The 22,279-nt window shown below is 38.2% G+C and overlaps 1 protein-coding gene across 1 annotated transcript in view; it reads left to right on the forward strand.

The window, feature by feature from the left end:
• CDKAL1 (CDK5 regulatory subunit associated protein 1 like 1) overlaps positions 1 to 22,279 on the forward strand; it is a 411,527-nt gene that overhangs the window by 130,789 nt on the left and 258,459 nt on the right. Inside the window, exon 7 of the mRNA XM_064665704.1 lies at positions 8,417 to 8,465. Within this exon, the coding sequence (XP_064521774.1) occupies positions 8,417 to 8,465 (49 nt within the window). The remainder of the gene's footprint in view (positions 1 to 8,416; positions 8,466 to 22,279) is intronic.

Consider the following 22,279-nt stretch of genomic DNA (forward strand, 5'->3'; position numbering starts at 1 on the left):
AGGAAGGGCAAGTTCATATCCTTGTTATCATTTGTGATGTTACTGTGCTTTTGTGGTGTTTTTTTGTTTGTTTGTTTGGTTGGTTTGTTTTTTTGTTTGCTTGTTTTGTTTTTGTTTGGTTTTGTTTGTTTGTTTTGTTTTGTTTTTTTAAGTATTGCTGCTTTTTAAAAATAATGTGGGTTGGGGCAAACCATAAGATGACACAAAACTGGGAGCAGCAAGGTGAAGGAGCTGTTAACATGGCAAGGTGAAGGAGCTGTTTTCTAAAATGGGAAAACTCTTGGTGGTAATAAACCTGCCAAGGGTGAGGTGAAAAGTACATGAAACATGTAATGATGCATTACAGAGGTTCACAGCCATTTACCCTCAGGTGGTTTCCAAACCTCACTCCTTTGTGTTTGCAGTGTACCCACTTCAAACTTAAGCTCACATATGGCAAAGAGAAATCTCATATTTAGAGTTGTCCCTCACTTTTCATTTTAAGTTACCAAAAAGAAGGATATGTCACTTTGTGCTGAATGTTTTGAGGGGATTATTGGGAAAGGAGGGACAAGGGGGAATGAAAATTGTAGCTGACAGTCTATGTTTTAGGACTCGTGAATGGATGTAGGTAGTCATAGTGTTTCCTCACTTTCCGAGTTGCATGCAAGGACATGCAAAACCCTTGTTCCCAGTAATAAGCTGAGCCATTGGAATGGGATGAGATGTTTTATTTCATTGACATTTGTCTGGAGTTTTAAGGTATTCGATGTCCAAATAATGCTGTGTTGGAAACCCTGACCAGTTTACTGGTCTTAACACGCTTCATAAGCCCCATGTGTCTGTACTTTGAAATCATCAAACTTGCAGTACATACTGAAAGTGTGGGGCCTAATGCACATGTGTATTCCATTAAAGGCATACAATAGCTCCGCAGATGAGTGATCCTGCATGAGAACATCAGCTCCAATTCTTCTTCCTTCCTCATCTTTCCCAATGTCACATGTAGCATCAAAGACCTATCATCTTCTGCCATACACCCATCACCCAAGGGAAGAATTTCAGTTCATTCTTTCATCTGCATAAAAATCACAAAAACAATCCAGTGTTGCCAAGGCTGTAACCCCCTCTTTGCTGCTACTCTCCAAGTCAGAAGGTGCAAGTCCTGTGCATGGTAGAGTTACTCTAGGCTCTTTGGCCAAGCTGAGCTTGAAGCCACTGCTTCCAGGTGAAATATATAGCCGTGAAAAGCTCTCTGTCAAGGCTCTTTGCATTCCCCTGACCACCAAATAACCCTTTTCCCTGGCAGTTCTACTCTGTAAGGCAAGCTTTAGGTTATTTATTTTTCATATCCAGTTTGAAACTCAGGAGTCTGAGTAGCGGGAGTGCTGAACACTCCCAGGAGCAGCACCTAACACTAGGGGCACTGCTGTAAAACAGATGGTTCAGTATAAGAAATGCTAAGTGCATGACAAAAAACAGGCACTTTATTTCTCAAGCTTTACATCTGTAATTGGTAGACACTTTTAAATTTAATGTGCCTTAGTTCTCCATTTGTAAAACCCTCCAGTGAGCAGAGCTTTAACAGTGCCATTGTGAAAGAAAATCAGTGTAACCTTACCAAGAAGCTAAATGTCCGGACATCTCTGCTGCTTTGGTCTCATAAATGAGGAAGATACATTGTATGGTGTTTTTGTGGTTCAGTTCATACAAGTTTTAGTGATGTTTGCAAAACAGAGATAGTGATACTTGCCTACCTTGCAGTGTTTGTAAAGTCAAACTACATTCAAGATTGCAAGCCCGTCGGCTGCCCTTAAACCGGAGCCTTGCATAAATGCAAATATCCAATGTGTACTTCATGAAAGACAAATTTTGATAGAATTTTATTTGGAATGATTTGAATTGGCAGAACTTCTTGGAAGGCATGCTGAAGGCCTGGTGACAGGTGCACACTGTTCTTCTGTAACTTACAGCCAAGAGTGATTTCATACAAATTTCTAGCTCCGTCAGTGCCTCTCAGCTGGTCAGCTTTGGCTTTTGAATTCCCATGTTGATATTCAGATAGGACACTCGAACCTGGGAAGTCAGAAAACAATGTCAGCAAAGCACCTGCTTTTAAACTGAAAAGTGGACATGCAAATAGAAACTATTCATTTCTACAGCAGTTACACACTATCCCATGAATCAAAAGGTGTAGGAATTAATTTAGATAAGCATTATCCTTTAACTGTGTCAGTGTTTAGCAATGAAAATGAGTTGTTTATGTGCTTCTCTGGGCTAGTCTGCTTCCCTTTAACGTTTGTGTAGATTCTGCTCTCAAAATACCTTCATAAACCAGAGTATTGCCCATTACTATGGTCACTTTTGTCAGCAAGGTTTTAAACACAGATGTTATGCCTCTGAAGTCAGCATGGCTAGTCACATGCCTTTTGAAGTTATGTATTAAGGCCTAGATTTATGCTGCCTAAGTGCTGTAATTTGAGAGTCTGTTTTGCTCAGCTCTCTTTATGGTCAATGAAGATAATTATCTCTAAAATAATTTAGATTTTTAGAAGATCTGAAGTGCCTTTTGAAGCCATGTATTTCCCTTTTACTGACTTTAGAGAGGGGATAGGCTGAGTTGTTTTTTATCATCTGACATTTGACAGAGCTGCCTAAACAAGGTGAGATGAAGCTGAGAGTTGGTGAACTGGAGTTAAAATTGTTATGATTACGAATACCGGGTTTTGGTTACCTAAGACTGATTATTTTGTCTGTGTAGTAACCATTTTGTTTCTTATCTATGTCAGAATAGATATGTCAGAGAATCAAAGATGTGTAGGGTTTCTCCTAGAAGAATAAAAGGTTGTTTTACTTCAAGTAGTTATGTGTAGATATGTATGCTTATTCCTAGGGTGTTCATACTGGATCTTAGGAAAAATTTCTTCACTGCCATGGTGGTGGGTTTTGCAGTGCTGGATTAATGGTTGGACTTGATGATTGGAAAGGTCTCTGCCAACCTAAAATATTCTGTGATTCTTAAGCAGCTGGGTGCTGGTGATGTTTTCTTCAGCAGTAGCCTCATGCTGTGCAAACAAGCTGCTGGCTCCCTCCTTATTGTGGGCACCTTGACCTCAGTTTCTCTCAACTATTGCCTAAGGATTCTTTGTTTTGCAGTGTTTTTTCAATAAACATTTCTACTCTAATAAATATTTCTGGTCTTTGTGCCTTCTTGTCTCTCTTCAAGATCTTTCTGATACTTGATGTGCTTAGACGTTGCTTGTGTTACCCCTGAGAAATTTCCCTCTTTGGGAAACTCAGTCACTATACCAAGGGAAGGGCAGTTGAAGGAGGCTCTAGGAGTAATTTCTTGTTGTCACTGTCCTGTCAGTGTCAGAGAAGCTTTAACCTTCACAGCTTCTAGTGAAAGATATTCTCTTTCATGTGGAAAGGAAGCAGGCCTGGGCAACAATTGTATTCTCTCTGAGGGAGGGTCATGGAGCAGGCTGGTTGTGATGAAGACCCAGCTGCCACTTTTAACAAGTGATGGTAACTGTTTCAGCAGCCTTGAGAGCTGAGACTCATCAGAGGGTGAAACCACAGACTTTTTGGCCAAAACAGACAGTCGCTGGTGGCAAGTGGCAAGGCTTTGTTTTTATTTGCTTTAGGTTCTACCAGGTTAATCCCAGTCCCCCAGCAGAAACAACAGAATCATCCAGATGATGTGGATCTCTTGTGACCACTTACAAGAAATGGCATGTCATTTCCAGGAATTATTCTGTGATCTTCTGATTTGGATACAACAAAGAGTATAGTATATTCTACAATCACACATGTTGAGGTACCACTGCACTAAGAATCAAAAGATAATTTGAATAAAAGTGCTAATTTGAATGTCAGGATGCTTCCCGATTCCTACAGTGACTTTTCATCACCTGGTAGGCACTCTTGGCTGAGATAAAGTCCAATCACAATATGAGGAGATGCTTTCTGAAGGAATTGAAATGCTCACTTTGCAGGATTTAATCCTCTTCAGAGGAGACCAGGATAGCCATTATCTAACAGGCAGTGGCATAACTCAGAATGCACAAGCACTGCGATAGTTGGCAAAGGACAGTCTGTCTTTGGTGTAAATATGCTTCCTGCAACTGACTCCATCTGAAATTATGTCTAGGCTATATTAAGTGGAGAGAAAAATGAGTATCTTTTCTTTCATCATATAGACTTCTAGGAAGCCCTACACATTACTACCTTTTCTGCAATAGTTGGGCCAGATCATTCCTCAACTTCTTTGGTGGTGCAGCTTGAACAAAACAGCTTTACTGAGGTACCTTAGATGCCTGCATAGTGGATTCCATTAAAAGGCAACCTGTCTCCTCCAGAAAACATTGGATGTTCATGAATTGCTTATTTTTGTGACCACCCTCTATTTTCTTATGGCTGCAGCCACTGAGAGAAGCATGAAGAGGCTTCTCTCTCAGAAAAGACCATTAAGACACTGAATATTTTCACTGAAAAGAGTTGTTTGTTTTTATAAGGTTTAGCACTTTTTACTCAGCTTTGCTTGTAAGGGACATCTGAAGACCATCTCTCCTGTTTTGTGTTGATCCTGTCACTTCAGAGAGAGATTGGTCCAAATATCTTTACCCAAAAAATGCTTCTGTCTGTATTTCAGCGGACACATTAAACTGAACATGTATTTATTTTGCTGTAAGCCTTGTATGAGGTTTTGTCTTTCCAAATTGTAATGAAGGGTCTTTTCAGAGGTCTTGATGCCTCCCTGAAGAGAATGTCAGAAAGTTTCTCTTACTTTCGTAATAGATTCATAGATGCACTTTTCTAAATAGCTTTGTTTGATCTGAGACTCACTGATTATACAGAGTGCAGAATCTCAGGGTAGATGTGCAACTTCGCTCTTAATTGCCCATTAAGGATATTCTGAGGTTATGTTTTTTTCCCAGACTCCATGTCCTGCAAAACAGTTCCAGGATATTAATATTGGTTCTGAGGCAACTTGGATCCTTTCTGAGAGCTTGGAAGAATTTGCACCACCATCCTCAACCTTCATGTCTGTCAGCACTCACAGATCACGTAGTGTGAGACTGCAGACATGGCACATTGCAGGCATGTCTTTGGGTCTCTTCCACCTAACAGTCATCTGTTGAATGTGATTGTGACAGTACAAGGGAACTGGGGGACTTTCTTTGGTGACAGATGAACCATGTGTGCATTTCTACACTCCTTTTGCTAATTATGGGAGCTTAGCTTGGAGAGCTCAGGACTGCTGTCTCCCAGAGGAGTGCTGGGGTGTTCTGGGAGGTGTATGATTTGCAATTGTGTGTTCAGTGGCAACCTGCGGCTTCAGCCCCAGCATGGATTGCCTCATGTCTTCCTTGTGTGTATAAGGGCTGGATACATATGATTGCTGAGCTGTACTTAGGCCAAACTCTGATCCCACCAGGAAGGGTCAAGGATTTTTCCTGTTTTTTGTTTCAGCTTGGGCTTCATGCTTTGATACAACTCTCTTTTTCCCTGCTTTCTGACCAGTCAGTTTCCTGCTTTGGCAACTCATTCATCCCACTGACCTTTCCTGTCCTCTTGGCTTATATCAATCTCAGCCCAGATTTCTGCATCAGGCCTGAGTTGTGGTGGTTGAGTGGGGTTTTTTTTTGGTGTAGTTCTACTTAGCTGCCTGCTCCAATTGGCCAGTAGCTTTTGTTGTATTCAAGTCCTAATGGAGACCCATTTGTAATGGACATTAAGTCCACCGTGTACTTGCCTATGCTACAAACAGGATCTCACAAGTTCTGTGGAGCCAGGTGTGGTGCACTGACTACATCCAGCAGTCCTGGGGGTTTGGCTTATTGGGATTTGCTGCAAAGAAACGTTGAGGAATGGTGTCTTTTCCCTTTATACACCGTTAAGAACCTTAAAGTTTCTGAACTTCGTGGGCTTCCTGATGCCTGATGGAGACATTTTAGGCCTCGCTTGAGTTTACAGATGCCTTTGACACTACTCCAGAATTTTCCATAAGGTTAGCGAGATGTGAGGAAAAGAATCCTGCAGAGCTTTGTATACCCCAGAAAACTTAATTACCATGACTTTGATTTTTTTTTCGTTCTTCTTTTTTCCCCTATTTTTTTTTCAAATAAGAATCCACTAAACCCTTCCCTCTTTCCACACCAGATTCACCTCAGATCTACTTAAATACTTTTATCTTCATCAGTACAGACTGGAAGCATTCCACATATTATTCTTGACCACTTGAGACTTTAGGCAAACAATTTCCAGTCATTTGAGATGAAAAATACTTAATGTGGAAAATAACAAGTAAGGCAGAACAAACATCCATTTCTAGGTGCAGATCTCATTATCTCTTAGACCTGTAATTTTAATTACTTACATGAGCCATCTTCTTGACAGGCATATTGAGAATAATTTAATTTATCCAATAAAATGAAAATGCAATATAGTGGTCGAGGACTTTTTTTTTTATCTTTATTTAACAGGGGGTTTAGAGCAATGCAAAAATTCCCCAGATGTGCAACATAGAAAGTAATCATAGGTGGCTGAGGTTATAAACTTGGTTATAAACCAGGTTTCTCATATTTTAAAGGATTAAAATTATTATGAACTTAAACCGTCTAGTATTGAGATATGTAGCAGTAATATTTTAGGCAATGTATTTGGCACAAACTTTGTTCTCTGTCTATATTTGTAGTTGTAAGTGTGTGCACTTTTGCTTTCAAGTGTAATTTTTTAGTTTATTTTTAAAACATTAAATAGAAAGTCTGTATGTTAAGTTTCCTGAGTCATAAGTTTTAAAGCTATATCTGAAAGGGGTATGTACACAAGTATGTAAATATACATATGTATGTCTATAATATGAATGCTTGTGTTTCAGAAAATTGTTTAAATATATTTATCTTTTAATAAGATTATTAAAATGCAAATATTAGCAATAATTTAATTTCTAGAATTCAAAAGTAATATACTGTATTCAGAAATCTAAAGTGGCAGACATTTGTGTTTTAAAAAGGCTTTATTTCAAAAAGTTGAAAAAAAAAAAAGAAAAAGTACTTTTACATGGACTTGATCCAACACCCAAACAAGGAAAGGAACTGACTCCTACTGACTTGAGTTGGGAACCCTAGATCAGACTCTAGCTACAGATGAGATTTTTTTTTTACCTTCTGTTAGACTGATGGTAAAATAAATGTGAAATAGAGAAGATTGAGCAGACATATGTTTACAGAAAATGACAAACTCAGTGGTTTAGGGCACAGAGACTTAATGGCTTTGATACCAGAGATCCAAGTTCCAGGCTACTTGTTGCAGGCCAGGTTCTGCTCTTGAAGCCTCTGCAATTGTGCTTTTTTGCTTGTTTTGGAAACAAACCAGTAAAAAACTCCAAGGAAAAGGCTGCAAAAATCACGCTAAATCTAGTTCATATAATGTACAGCTTAGAGAAACAGTGTTTAAAAAGGATTATTGTGGGAAAATTATAAACTAATTTAAATGTGACAAGTAAGCTTTCCTTTGCTGCATGTAAACATCTATACACATTTATAGTAGACATTACATAGAATAAGTGGTTTGGATGAAAGCTGTAGGAAGAATCTCAACTTCAAGAATTTCTGAGTGTTTAATTTTGCAATGTTAATGCTGATTCCTTTTACTCTGTATACCAAAACCTCTACAGTATATTGGCCATTGACTTTAAATAAAGACTAATGTATCTAATAAGAAATAATTTAATTATTTATCTCATTATGGATGAATATTGGCAAGTGTAACACTAAAACATAAATTTGTTGTCTTTGCTGCAGATGCTATGTCATGGTCATTAAGTATTATTCTGTCTTATTAAAAGCATGAGGGTGTTTCCTTCCATTTCCAAACAGTGCCTGCATTAAGTTCAGGAGAATATCTTGTTCCCTTAAACTTCCCCACAGTACTTTTAAATTTCTTCCCATGTGCCAGTGTCCTTCCCCTGCAGTACTTCCTTGATTTTCTCCCCTGTAGTCTGCCCTGACAATATCCTTAGTTAGCTTCTTGTTATATTCTCTACCATCTCCTATTTTGCTGTGGAGGGTGGAGTGAGGGAGCACTTAGAGTCTCTTTGAGGGTGACCACTGCCTTTCACAGACCATGAACAGCAGTTAAGGCCTGAACTCTTTTCTTAGGTCACTCTTGTCTAGTGATTTGATGATTTTTGCCAAAATTATAAGACCTTGTTATTTTTGAGGAAAATAATTGGTTTAAATTAGATGGTGAGTTTTAAAGTTACTTTTGGCAGATGGACCAAGATGCACAGAAAAAAAACCTGGCTAAAAACACTGCCCAAAACTCTTTACTTCCCCTTAGTCCAGAAGGACACACTTTTTTAAAGAAGAGTTTATATAAAAGTATGTCCATTTGTTGTCTACTTAGATATTTGCCTTTTGACTTTTTTTAGGTTCAGCAGATAGATCGTGTAGTAGAAGTTGTGGAAGAAACTATTAAAGGTAAGCATCACGCTTGAAATAATTGCAGCTAGCCTGAAACATGTTAGCTAGCAGAAGTACTGCTGGTATGTTCTTTATCAACCTAATGCTTGCTTTCTTCTCTAGCTAAAATTCTCTAGTTTTTACAGTGCTATACTTTGTCATGTATGCTTTGTGTAAGTGATAATTTCAGGGATGTTTTCTGTCAGGAGCTCTGTGGATTCATTTTAAGTTGCACCAGTGTAGGTGGGTGTAGGGTATTGTATAAAGCTCCTGCACTATCTTAATTCAGTGTTATATGTCTACTTTCTTTTGTTTAGTTCTCTAGTGTTTTCTTCTTTTCCGATGTTTTGGCTTACTTCCCTAAACTTTCCTCAGCAGGACAGATAAATTATCTTCTGGTTTAATGTCCTTTGTAATTGTATTCCTCTCTGGCTGTGTTCATGTGTGTGTACACTTAGTACTTTGCAGTGAAGGAGAGAAAAAAGAGTATTGTTTCTGCAGCCTGACTAGTAAACATTTGCTATTAAATAAATATATTTGTCTGGGTCTTTCTGGGTTACCTAAGTTTGTCTCCATTACTTATCAGACCATAAAAATTACTGTTCCATGAAGCTTTAAATTACAAGGTTTAGTTTAATTGGCTGTACTTTCAATATAAACAAGTGTCTAATCCACAAGACATTGTCTGTAACTTTAATGCTGGAGTATGATGTTTTTGAACTACAACAGATTTAGAGCAGTACAAAATTGTAAATGGAAAAAAAAAGCTGCTATCAAGAAATTGTGTAGTGTAGTGCAAGACTTCTAGAGCTTGTGGCTTGAAGGCCTTGAGAGTCATGTTGCTTTAAATGTTTTCAGAAGTGAAACCTGTACTCTTATGTACTCCCAACCAAAACTTTTTCAAGTTTGTCCTTAACTAATGCCATTTGATTTTTTGGGTAAAACCTACTGTACCATACAAACAAAGCAGAAATACATTCAACATATTCATGTTTGTTATTTAACAAGCCAAACTGTTTTCCCAGAAGCATAATGGTATTTATGACAATGTGTTGGGATGCTTCATGATTTTTACAACATCACAGTATTTCAGATCGCTATCTGTTTTTTTCTTGAAATTTATTTATTCTTAAGGGAGTAAGATGATATCCTAGGTCAGCATGCCCTCCCTTTTCAAAAATGGGCTTTGTAATATTTATACTGACTCCAGATATTACTGCTTTTTGATAACATAATTACTCAGGTTGTTGTGACTGAATATTATATAAAGATTATAAATAATCTAGAGCAACTGTTAAAATAATGATTTTCACGGAATGGATTTTTAGATTACATTTTAATCATTGATACAATTCTAGAAAATAAGGTTCATAGACACACTGAGAAACATTTAAACTTCAAAAAGCATGATTTTTTGGAAAGATTTTGGTTCCTTTCTAGCTAACTAGAAGTAATTTGAATTAAAAGGAGAAAGTGGACTGTTGAATTCCGTACATAGTGCCAATTCCATCAGAGATTTCCCAAAAGGTAGTAGAACACAGGATTTCTGAAGTTTTATTGGAAAAAAACAAACAAAAATGGCTCCCCAGTGTGAGAGAGACATGGACATATTGGAGAGAATCCAACAGATATGGTTAAGAGACTGAGGCCTTTCTCCTCAAAGAAGAGCCTGAGAACACTGGGAATGTTCATCCTGGAGAACAGAAGGCTTGGGGGGGATCATAAGGATGTACATAATTACCTGATGAGAGGGTGCAAAGAGGATGGAGGCAGATTCTTTTCAATGGTGGCCAGTGACAGGACCAGAGGCAATAGGTACAACCTGAAACATGGAAAGTTCCCTCTGAACACCAGGAAACACTTTTTGACTGGGAGGATGACTGAGCATTGGCTCAGCTTACCAAGGGAGGTACTGTTCTGGATATATCGAAAAACTGTCTGGGTGTGGTCATGGGGATCTGGCTCTAAGTGGCTCTGTTTGAGTGATGGGGTTGGAAAAGATGATCTCCAGAGGTCACTTCCAGCTGTAATCCGTCCGTGATAATAAAACTACAGGAAAGGAAATCAACAAATTCACAGAGGTCACAGCATATGATAGTGGCTTACTTTTGTAAGAGTCAACGATAAAAATAGGAGGTTTTACTTATGTTTCTTTAATTTCAAATTATTTAAAGAAGAGGCATTAATTTATGTATTTGGGAATCATCTACTAATGGAGAAGAATGCGAAGCTCTTTTTTACTGTTTTATGGAAAGAGTCTAATCATGAACTTTCATTATCCAAGTGAAGTAAAATGCTGTAGATAACAGGACTGTTGATTAAGAATATTTTATAATATAAAATAGGTACATGGTAGAAGATTAAATTAATGTAAAACCAAATTAAATGTAACCCTCTTGTCTTCATGAGTCTACATCATTAGTTACAGCTTCTGAAGACAGTAATGGGTTCAGGAGATGGAGGTGATGTGGGACAAAGGATTAAATACAAATTCCAAATTCAGAGCCAGCTTAGAGCAGTGAGTTTTAAGTTGGATATCGGTCATAGCTGAATGACACAGTTTTCTTCAATTTTTTTTTTTTTTTAGGAAAATCTGAAGTTTGCCAGGGTGGTATACTCTTGTAATGTGGCCATGTATATATTGAAAGCTTAAAAAATATTATATATTGAAAGTTTAAAAAATGTTTTGACTGAGTATTTAAATTGAATAAGTGTGAACTTCATAGTGTCTGCACTCTGTAGGGCAACTGTCTCTCTAGACTGGTCAGCCTAACTGAGTTGCCTGGATTTTCTGTCCAGATTCCAAAGTGGCTACCCTGCTGCCAGTATTAAGTCTAAAAGTCTGGCTTTCCCCGGGTTCCCATTTCTTGAGGGGTACCCTAGGTTTTTTTTCCTTGGATGCTTGAATTTTATAGTGCATGTTTTACAAAAAGGGAAACTTTGTAGAAAGAATGTTTTCCCTTACTTTTTATTTTCCTATTAGTCATCTTTTTAGTTTTTCATGAAAATGGCTTCCCTGTTGCATTTTGTTGAAGGCTTACTGTACTCCCAAACAAAACTGATTTCTTGGAATTATTTAGAGCTCTTTGTATGAAATACGAATGGGTTTCTTCTAGCTTTATTTCTTAGTCTTGAGGGCATTGTCAAGAAAACCTGTTAAAAACAGTGTAATTCTGCTGGGTCAAGAGATAGTTTAAAGAAGTACATCTTCGTGGTGGTCTTTACCTCATCTGTGTAAAGATAGCATAATTGTCAGTTCCCAACTCTCCATTGAGATAATTCTGATAAACACTTTTTCTGTGACTTTGTCTTTTTTTTATCCTTCCTTGTCAGAAAATGAACAAGGATGTGCATGTTTGTTATTGCATTAACAACCAAAAGAGAGACAGATATTTTAAGAGACTCAAGGATTTCTCATTTTTATGTCATTCTGACTTATCACAGGTCTTGAATTGAATCCGTGAAATATCCTAATTATCAAATAAATTGTCAGGTAAAGTGTCACTTCCAGAAGCAGTCTTTAATAGCAGTGCAGTATTTGTATGCAGGTCATATCTAATTAATATTTTACTGTGTCCCAAGATATCTTTTAACTAGAGGCATCTTCAAGTACTTTTCATATCACATTGTAATTTATAATCTGAAACCTCTGTACTGCCTGTGAGTAGCTAGACAAATTAATTCAATCTCAGTCTCAGAACTGGGTTTCTCTAAGTGACAGGCACAATTGTGTAGCCAGTGTGTGTTCCTGATTAACAGAATGGTTTCATCATGCAAGGTTCGGATTTAACAGTTTGGTAAACCTTGCTTCATCTGCACATCACCCAGATTTTAAGACTGGATTACAGCAGTTTTTGCAACATTAGGGCACCAATTCCCACTCATGTACTTAGTTTTCCAGTTATGTGTTATGATGATGTAGTATGTTAGGAAAGTATTGCTAAGGAGCTGTGGTGTTGGTGAGCTGTGAGAAAACAGGGTTATAATTGATGTATGTTCCATTATTTAGTAAAATTTCTGTGCAGAGCGAAAAAGCTGTTTGGGCTGATCAGTCTCTATAGTATGCTCTAATAAACTGAAGATTTGTCTGATGGGAACCACAGAATATCTTTACGGTGATTGTTCAAGTCAGCATTTTATTAACCACTCTAAAAGCTTTTTTTAAAGAAAAATCACTGTGCGTGTACAAGCTTGGCTATAAACAATTTACAGTAGGCAAGATAATATATTTGTTCAGTATTTTAAAGGAGAAATGTTAACTACTAAATGCAGAAATTCCTGTCTTCTTGGCTTTGAATTTAGGTCTTCAGAGATATGGGTCTTCCCCTTTCCTTTCTAGACATGCTCTCAAATCCCATGTTATTAAAGCTTTGTGGGGGTGGAAGGCATGGAACCAGAGTATTTATGTACAGTCTCCTTTTAGCTTGGGCCTTAGGGAGATGAAGGACACAGGTTGAATTGAGTTTAGTCCACATTGTGTCTATAAAACATAGTTTTACAATGGGCCATTAGACCTGATTATAAAAAACAACCAAAGGAAATTACTTCAGGGTTGAGCCTTTTATACTTAGCATAACCTTTCTTGATTTCAGTCACGTTGACCTGTCTGGTGAAGTTGCACATCCATTCCCAGTTTAAACATTAACCAGTATTTACTAAACTGTTAAATTGTCTTCATGTGGTTAGTAATTATGGATTGCTGATAGTTGCAGTGTCTGTCTGTATGAGAATGAGCAGATAAATGGTACCTGTATTATATATAAGCTAATGTGTAGAATGTATACTGGATTATCTACCTTAGTGAGTATGTGTATATATGTATGTATTTGAATGCCAGCATATTAAATATTTGTGTATGGTTTTTGATTTCACTATAATCTGCTAATTACAGTAGATAGTCTCTTTTCAATTTCTGTAATTGTGGGAAGAGTAGCATTGACTTAACAAGCTGATGACAGGCCAAATGAAGAATAAAAATTGGAAGAGTCAGGAGTTCCTATTTGAGGAAAAGTATCATTTGGCTCCCAGTCAGGAAACTGACTGTTTGTGCCAAAGTGCAGCTTCAGGAGGGTGAGAGGGAGGGTAGTGGCCTCATTGAATCTCTGTTTCTGTTTCTATCTCATTTGAAAGGACACAGAAAGGGGGGGGGGAGAGTTTGGGATGGGTTGTTTTATTTATTTCTCTGTGTGGTGGGACCTTGGCTGGCTTCCAGACCCCCACCCAGCCACTCTTGCTCCCTCTCCTCAACAGGGCGGGGGAGAAAATAGGATGGACTAAGTTTTGGGTCATGATAAGGACAAGAAGATCACTTGCCAGTTACCATCACGGGGAAAACAGACTTGACTTGGGGGAAATTAATTTAATTTATTGCCAATTAAAAATAGAGTGGTGAGAAACAGAGGAGAAAACCAGAGCTAGCTTCCCTCACCCCTCTTCTTCCCAGGCTCAGCTTCACTCTCTCATCCCAGACTCCTCTATCTCCTCCCCCATGAGTGGCGCAGAGGGACAGGGAATGGGGGCTGTGGTCAGCCCATAACAGCTTCTCTCAGCTGTTTCTGCCTCCCCACACTGTTCCCTTGCTCCAGCCTGGGGCATTCCCATGTGGTCATCCAAGAACTACCCTGTGTGGGTCCTCTGCATGGGGTGCAGTCTTTCAGGAACAGGCTGCTCCAGTGTGGGTCCCCCATGGGCCACGTGTAGTTACTGCCAGAAACCCTGCTCCAGCATGTGCTTTCCACAGGCTCTTCTAAAGGCTGCAGAGGAACCTAATGGGGTGCTTGGGCCACCACCTCCTCCTTTGCCCACCTTGGTGCTCACAGGGCTGTCCCTCATACTTTTTTTACTTGCTGCCAGGCAGAGTTTTTCCCCTTCTTACACCTCCGATGGCTGTGGGGCTCAGCTGTGCCCTGTGGCCAGGCTCTTGGAGCCAGCTGGATCCAGCTGTGTCTGGTGCTTGGCAGTCCTTGCCTCTCCTCGCAGAGGCCCCTGCAGCCCCATCCAAACGCTCTGTGAGCAGTGCCACATCTGTAACACTGTTTCTAGGAGGCAGAATTGCCTTTTAAACTGAGACTGTGGAAAAGTAAAGGTACTAACCAGAAACACTGTGTTCAAGAGCAGGTTGGATAAGGCCATGAGCAACCTGGTCTAGTTGGACATGCCCCTGCCCATGGCAGGGGTTTGGGACTAGATGATCCTTAAGGTCCATTCCACCCCCTTAACATTCTGTGATTCTATGAACTTATGCCAGGGGCTGTCTGTGTTTGACAGATTAAAAGAAGTGGAGGGGATGAAATCAGGTTTTTAATAGGCAATATATAGAGCTACAGTGTCAGTAACTTGGTGACATGACTGTGGTTAAAAGATTTATCATCATCCATGTGTACATATTAATCACTGAGGTTAACAGCATCATGTGGTACATGTCACCCCCTGCCCCTTTTCTGTGGCCCTAGATTGGAAATTTTGGAGTTATTCCTTTTTGAACAAATATGGAAACATTTATGGAAATAACGTTATGAGTAGAAAGATCGTCACTTCTGAAACCAGTAGCATTTTGTTTTCTTCTATTATTTAAGAACTACTGTGACAACAAGCACTGGCTTATGAAGGACCTGTCTGGAAGGTGTTCCACTGTATGGCTTTTAAGTGAAAGTGTTTTCGTGCAGCCGGATGCTTCAGTGAGAGCACTAGCTTGCATTTCAGTTGCCCTTTCTGATTGCTTACTAATAGTGCAATGTACTGAAGAAATGAGTTCAAAATAGTAATACCATTATGTGTACCAGTATCAATTTTGGGAGTTTAGCTGTGTAGACTGTAATTTAAAAAAAACCCAACAGTAGGGCATGATGAGGAATATACATTAGTTGTGTGGGAACTGCTTCTGCAAAGACAGATTTTAATTGCTTTTTATAGAACAACAGTAATTGTGTGTCTCAACATTAAAATCTTACCTGCTGGGGCAAGAGATTTCTGTTGCCATCAATTGGTTTCTGTTCTTACAACACAGTTTATTGCTGTTTTTGCTGTGCCTGTTCAAATGCTTTTGGGCATGCAGTGACTATTAGATGTGTGAGATGATCCAGGGTTTTAGATAGGTTTTGTAATTATTTTTCTCAGTGTAATGATTTCATTGATTTAGCTTATAAAACAGTAGAGCTGACTATCTCTGTTATGATGGTCATTGTTGTGAATTTATTTTTTAAGTAGTTCACAGAAACTGAATGGGAGATAAATAGTTGCACAGAAGAAGAAAACAAGCAGTTGAGGGGAAACAGACTGAAAATCTCAGTAGCAAAATTGTGATTGCTCATCGTTAAGTGAGCCTGTGATTTGCACAGGAAAGATACCTTTTCTTCCTGACCTGTATGTGCTCTTTTCCATGCTTTCAATGAATGACCATCTTACAGCATCCCTGTTTTTCTGTCCTATTCACGTTGGTTAGACTCAGCTAGGTTTAGCTCTGTTAGAGTCATTGTGGCTCGTAAATGTAAAGAGTACCTCGTTTAAACCAGTGGAATTTAATAAAAGCTTGTTTTTGCATATACAGTGCTAAGTTCAACTCAGCGAAGTTCAGGTCTAAGGCTAAATTTGGTTTGTTCAACCTGCACCCCCCAAAACATTAGGCAGGTTACTTGAGCTGCTGCAGCTGGCTCTGACAATCCTCCTTTCAGCATTACCTTTCCTCAGAACGCAGCCTGTTTCATCTGATTCAAAATGTCTTTTCCCTTGAAAGTTTCTCTCCAGGATCTCCTGAGGTTTTGAGCAGAATCTTTGATCATAATCAAATGCATTTCTTCACAGAAAGGTGAGGACAGAGGGTCAGGGGAACTCTTCCTGTAGTCGATTCTTAGTATTGTCCTTCTGAGATGTAGAATGGTAGCCAGCATTTTGAGTTCAGAGGAGATGTATCGTTCAGTCACTCTTGCAGAAAGACAATAACATCATATGATCCCAAAATAAGTAGGGGAAGCTATTGAATTCTGAAAAAAAGAAGTGTCTTTATAGGGCATTTCATGTGTTACTTGAATACTTATATTCTTCATTTAACTTGATGAAATTTTTGTATGGACAGTAATTCCTCATTAATAGTTTTCTCTTTTTCTGTTTTACTTGTTGTACAGTATGGTTTTAATGCTTACAGATATTGTTTTGATTGAATCATACATTAAAGACATACCAAGAATAAAGAGGTATTGTATGTTTAATAGAGAGAAAGTGATGTATGAATTTTAGCAATCTGGGCCACCTGCAGAGCTTTTCTTCTGAATATCTTGTTTTTGAAATTACATACAATGAATTTTAAAAAGCTCCTATTGTCACCTGTATGACACTCACATTCTGGAGTCTTCTGAAACAATATTATTGTTGGATGCTAATTCCAAGTGCAGTGCTTAGCAGTTGTCAGCATTTCAAGCTCGTAACATGCGTGCTGTATGCTTAGTAATACCTGCACATTTCTGTGAAGCTTTTTAAGTTGGTAGAGGGTGGAAAGCAATCTTTTTATGAAAAAATTTGAATTGCAGAGACTGGATCAAACATACCACCCTCTGCTGGCATTCTGATGGAATTGGTTGCCTGGCCCAAGGCATGCTGCCATGCCACTCAGGGAAAGATCAGTAATTCTGACAGCCTTAGTCTGAATTATTTCTTGTCTTGTAGTGGACCCAGTTCCTTCCTAAACCAGTTGAAGCAGTCTGACTGTTACAGTATATTCCCATCTTCACTGATCTAGAAGAGGAATAATTTATATTAGTTGCTTGGCCAGGAGCAGGCCAGGTACCTTGCAGTTAGGTTTGGCTTTTCTTTGCTTCCTGTACTTGGGCCAGGAAATCCCACTGATGACACTCAGGGATGCCAACATGCTGCTGGCCAGCTGGGGTTGGTTTGGGTGGGAGCATCCACACAGCAAAGTCCTAAACCAATTAGTGTCCTTGTTTTCGCACTTGTGTGTGTCTGGCAGCTTGTGATTGCTCTGGGGAGTTTGGGAATTCCTTTGAAATCATTCATGTCTGCTGTGGGACAGCTTGTTTGTGCTACAGGGCAGGGAGAAAAGATGGGAGAGGAGCTTATGGTCTGCCCTTGCTACACGTGGGCTTCTTCCATTAGAGACAGTCCAGGGCATGGGCTCTAAGCCTACCTGTTCTCTACAAGCTTACCAAGTCTGGGTTTAAAGCACCTCCAAATTAAAGAGGTTTAGGCTCAAATATGATTAACAGCCTGGCTTAGCTGTAGAGTGTGTTAGGCAATTTGTGTTGCATCCTTTTATTTCAGATGGTATTTTTTCTGTTAGTCCTGCCAGAAGATCCAAAATAATTGTTTAGAAGGTCGGTTTTACCCAGTAGTTACAGAGCTAGAAGAACATAACTCTGGAAATAAATCCAGTATTCAAATTTTGTAATAGCTCCTGATTTGCCTCTTCTGCCTTTACACATATTTTTATTTTGATCTTCTTGACTCTCTTTTCTCTTGTTACTTCTAATCCTTTTCACCTTTTATATTTGCTTGATGCTCCTTTGAGTTTTTATCACTGCTTTTGCTTCTTCTTTACACTTCTTCCTTTTGTTTTTCTTTGAAGAAATTTACTACTTTGTTTTCCCTTCATATAGCTTTACTTTCCTTAGCTACACTGCTCCCATGTGCCATTTTTAGCAGTGCTAGCCTTGAGGAAAGGAAACTCTCTATTCATTAGAAGCAAATAACGGTGGAAGGAAATGTGTGCAAGAGTACATGAAATAGTGCTTAATCCTTTTCCCTGAAGATGCTGTAGAAGATCAGACAGGTTGGTGAGAGACATCAGGGAAGTATAGAACAGTGCTTTGGCAGCCGTGTTGTGAGGAAAAAAGTGTCTTTCAGGAAATGGTGAATAACCTCTAAGCATCATGGTGTAACTGGGAAAAGGAAAGAATGGGTAACAGAATGAGCAGAAAACAATAGAAATTTTTGCTGCCAAGGTTGGGGTTTCCTGCATCTTTGAGGATTTTCTTTAAACTCATGTTTTTGAGCTGCTTGAGATATCTGCACAGAACTTTGAAGTTAACAGCTAAGAGAGCTCTGTGTCTGGCTGGAGTTGTGTTTCAGAGGTACACTTGTAGCTCCAGCGGGGTGTGCAGGGATGGGGAGGGATCCTCAATGGATGCCCTCTTCCATTGTCCAACCAGATACCATTTCCCAGCAGCAATTGAGGGGTGCCAGCCTATGGGCAGAGTGAAGCTGATTATATTAATATCTGATACAACACTGATAGTCAGTTAAAGTTAACTAAGGATGAATAATCCAACCACTTATTCTTGTAATAAACTAGGAAAATACCGATCCAATTTGAATATTTGCTCTAATGTCATTAGCATGCTTCTGTGGTTCTGGGTGATGGGTCTGATGGTAGGCTGAGGTACACAGGACATTTCATGTTATGATCTTATGGCAGAGAAATTCCATTGCCTGTTCCCTTCATATATTTGTATGTCAGGATCGGGCATTCTCCATCACAGTCCTGAAGCACATGCATCCATGATTAAAGACATACATGCCATTAATGCTGTGTTACTTTTTGATGTCCTTTTTAGCAAGTAAAAAAAAAATACCTTGAAAATATTTTCATTCTGCACACTGATTTATCAAGCTAGACGCATTTGAATGCCCTCTTTTAGACTAACAATAGGATTTAATATCCTGATTAATTCATTCCAACCTCATCGTTTTTCCGGACAGTGCCAAGTGATATGAATAACATCCACTGACTTCTATGTAAAGACGAGTTTAATTTTAAACAGTTCTGAAAACTAGAGAACTCTGATTTATTTTTTTTAATTGTTTCTAGCTTGATTTCATTTACACTTGCTATGAGTGATTCTGCTCTGTAACTGTCCTTGCTGGACTTGGTTAGTACTGTTGTGTAGTAATCTGTATTAATTATCTACTAATTAGTGAAAATTTACTCTGAATCATGACCTAAACCATTTTTTGTTTGTTTTGTTTGTTATTTGTGGTTTCTTTTTTGTGTTTTTGTTTGTTTGTTTGTGTAGTTTTTCTGAGGTTTTTTGTTGTTGTTTTTTTTTCCTTAGGGAAATTTTGTCTGCAGTTAGACTATGTGGAAGTAGAAAAGCTATTTTTATAGCAGAAGAGGTTTATATGCCTAGGCTGTTTAGGCTCTCATATCTAACCTGACTAGCTCTCTTTGTCATTAAGCTGTGTTTCAAAGTTTGCATCATCCAGTGAGCCATCAAAAAAGGTGTGTTGTTTGTTTGATATCTGAGGTGGAGCACTCATCATTATGGTGGTAGACTTGTGATTAACTCAGATTTCAGAAATGTTTCTTTCAAAACTGAAAGAAAAAGGAAAGAAACAAAACAAACATAAAAAGAAAGACTCCTTTTAAGTTTGTGACACCTGTTTTGCTTAGGTAAGTTATCCAACCTGTAATGTCAGAGAGAAGGTAACTTAATCAGATAAAATGCTTTGGAAGTAGAGCTTAATTGCAGTGTTTTGTCCCATTCTAAGCTTTGAAAGGAGGTTATAAATGAGATTTAAAATTACTGCTTTTTCTGTTACGCTTGATCTTAGTGTGGCCTTAATAGTGCTGGCTAGAGAATATAAAAAAATGTTACTTAGCCATTTCCTTATTGAAGATGACAAAATACTTATTTTTAAGTTTTCTTGAAATAAATATGAGGGAAAAAAAAGATCTACAGTATGATTCTGTGTTTATCAAGTTGTGTTTTATTAATAGCAACAATTCTGTAAACAGATGCTTTAGTGATTACTTAAAATGAAACAAAATAGTCCTTGTATGGAGTAGGAGAAAAAGGATTTAAGGTCACAAATACTGTAACTGGGTGGTTTTTTTTCTTAAAAAAAATTAAAAAATTGAATGTGTCTGCAAAGAGGTCACAGTAGTTGGATGGGCATGTGCTGTTTGCTTTTTGGAGGCTTTAAACTCTCTGCTAAAAGTCATCTCCCAGTACTGCTTTTTTTTAGCCTCTGGTGTCTGGACTGAAAAGTGCAGAGATGTTGTTATTCCCAAGTTCCACACAGGTCTTGCAAGCCTCATATTAACTTGAACGTCAGTGTCATTCTGATGTTGAAAAGTAGGAATATGGGAAATGTATTTCATGTGAAAATAAGCTGCCATATTTAATTGCCAGACCATGGATTTCCTGAGCTCAGGAGCTGGGTTGGGGTGGATGTTAGCGTTTAGTGAATCACTTGGGAGATGGTCACAGAGCAGGGATTTCTCTCCTGAATAAAGGAAGTTTCTGAAGTTAGGAGAGGTTGGGTCTTATACTCCCTGTGAGCTATGTTTGCTGTGTAGAATGTTCTAAGGTTTTTTGGTTGGTTGGTTTGTTGTTGTTGTTTTTCTCCCTAATGTATATGGTAACCTATTTAGCATCTGAAGGACAAAGATCTGTAAGAAGATAGAAGCAGTGCTTTTGAACAAGATTTTTTAGGCTACAGTAGTGGTTTGTCTTTATTTTTTTTTTTACCTGATTTCCTAAGAAGAGATAGATTATAAACTTGTGCCTCCTGCACAAATCTGTCATTGTTTCCATTTCCCTCCCTCCTTACAAGTTTTTCGTCCTTTGACAGATTTCAAACAGACTTATGACAAGTTTTGTAGGCTAAAGGACACACTTTTTTTCAGAAGTTCCATGAAAAAGTTTGCCTGTTTGATTAAAGCTCCCAGTATGAGAAAGGGAGAGCATGAGCTAAATTCTTATTAGAGAGCAGTAACTCACATGGCTGTTAGTTATGAGAGTGTGTGGAAGTGAAGCCTCACTGATTCTGTGCTCTGAGATGTTACTTGTGGGGGGGAGGTGGCAGGTTGGTTTTGTGGTTTGTTGGTTTGGTTTTGTTTTTTAAACTTAAGAATGGTGGTTTGACCCCAGTTCTGAGTGTATGAATTTTAAATTTTGGGTAACTTGCTGTTAAGCCCAATTGTTTTAAGTAATATTTAATTACTGTGAATTGTTCCACTGTATTTTCAGCCATAAATCCAAATACAGTTTTAATATAGTAATGTAGTTGAATATTTTAAAAATGGATAAACTGGTTTATACCAAGTAAACCACTCTATTAAGAAATACAAAAAGACGTGTTCTCTGCTTCTAGTTTAATTCTTACATTTTACATAATGCAGTAACTTTTGTTACACAAGTAAATAAAATGGTGCCATGCTTGCAACTCCTCAGTGAAGCATTAGATTGGGAAATAACTGAATGTATTGTGAGACAAAGATATTGCTATTGTTGTTAGGAAAAGGTAGAAGTGAATAAGTTAGCAAATATTAATAGCATAAATACCATATTACTAAATTCACAGCAGGATATAATGAAATTTTTGTCAAATGCAACTGCAGAAGTTATGCCTTTTGTTTCGTGTTGACATTATGATGTGTCCTATCAGTATTAAGTGTTATGTCTACTGTTGATATTAACCATTATGCTGTCAGGTCACTGCTCACTTCTTCATTAGGTCATGTATTTGATTGAGAATTTTTATGTATCTTAAAAAAGCCTGAGAAAGATGGTATACTAGTAGTTTTCATGCAGGCTGTCATTGCCATATCACAGAAATAAATTCAGAGTATGAATGCTATGTTATTAAAAAAATAATTTTTGACTTCTCACAACAGGCAGGGAAGAAAGGCTTTGGCTGATGAAGGAATTAATTTTGTAAATAGCTGTTGGCAATGTAAGTTAGGAACTTTGATTGAACACAGGTTTTAATTGATTTGTTTATAGACTTTGCTATGGTGGATGTAGCTCAACTTGTAACTTCATAGTTGCATGCAATCCTCTCATCCCACTCCTGTTTTAGGGGAAATTTTTCTTCTCTGA

Source organism: Pseudopipra pipra, chromosome 1 (genome assembly GCF_036250125.1).
Source record: "Pseudopipra pipra isolate bDixPip1 chromosome 1, bDixPip1.hap1, whole genome shotgun sequence".
Taxonomy (NCBI): domain Eukaryota; kingdom Metazoa; phylum Chordata; class Aves; order Passeriformes; family Pipridae; genus Pseudopipra; species Pseudopipra pipra.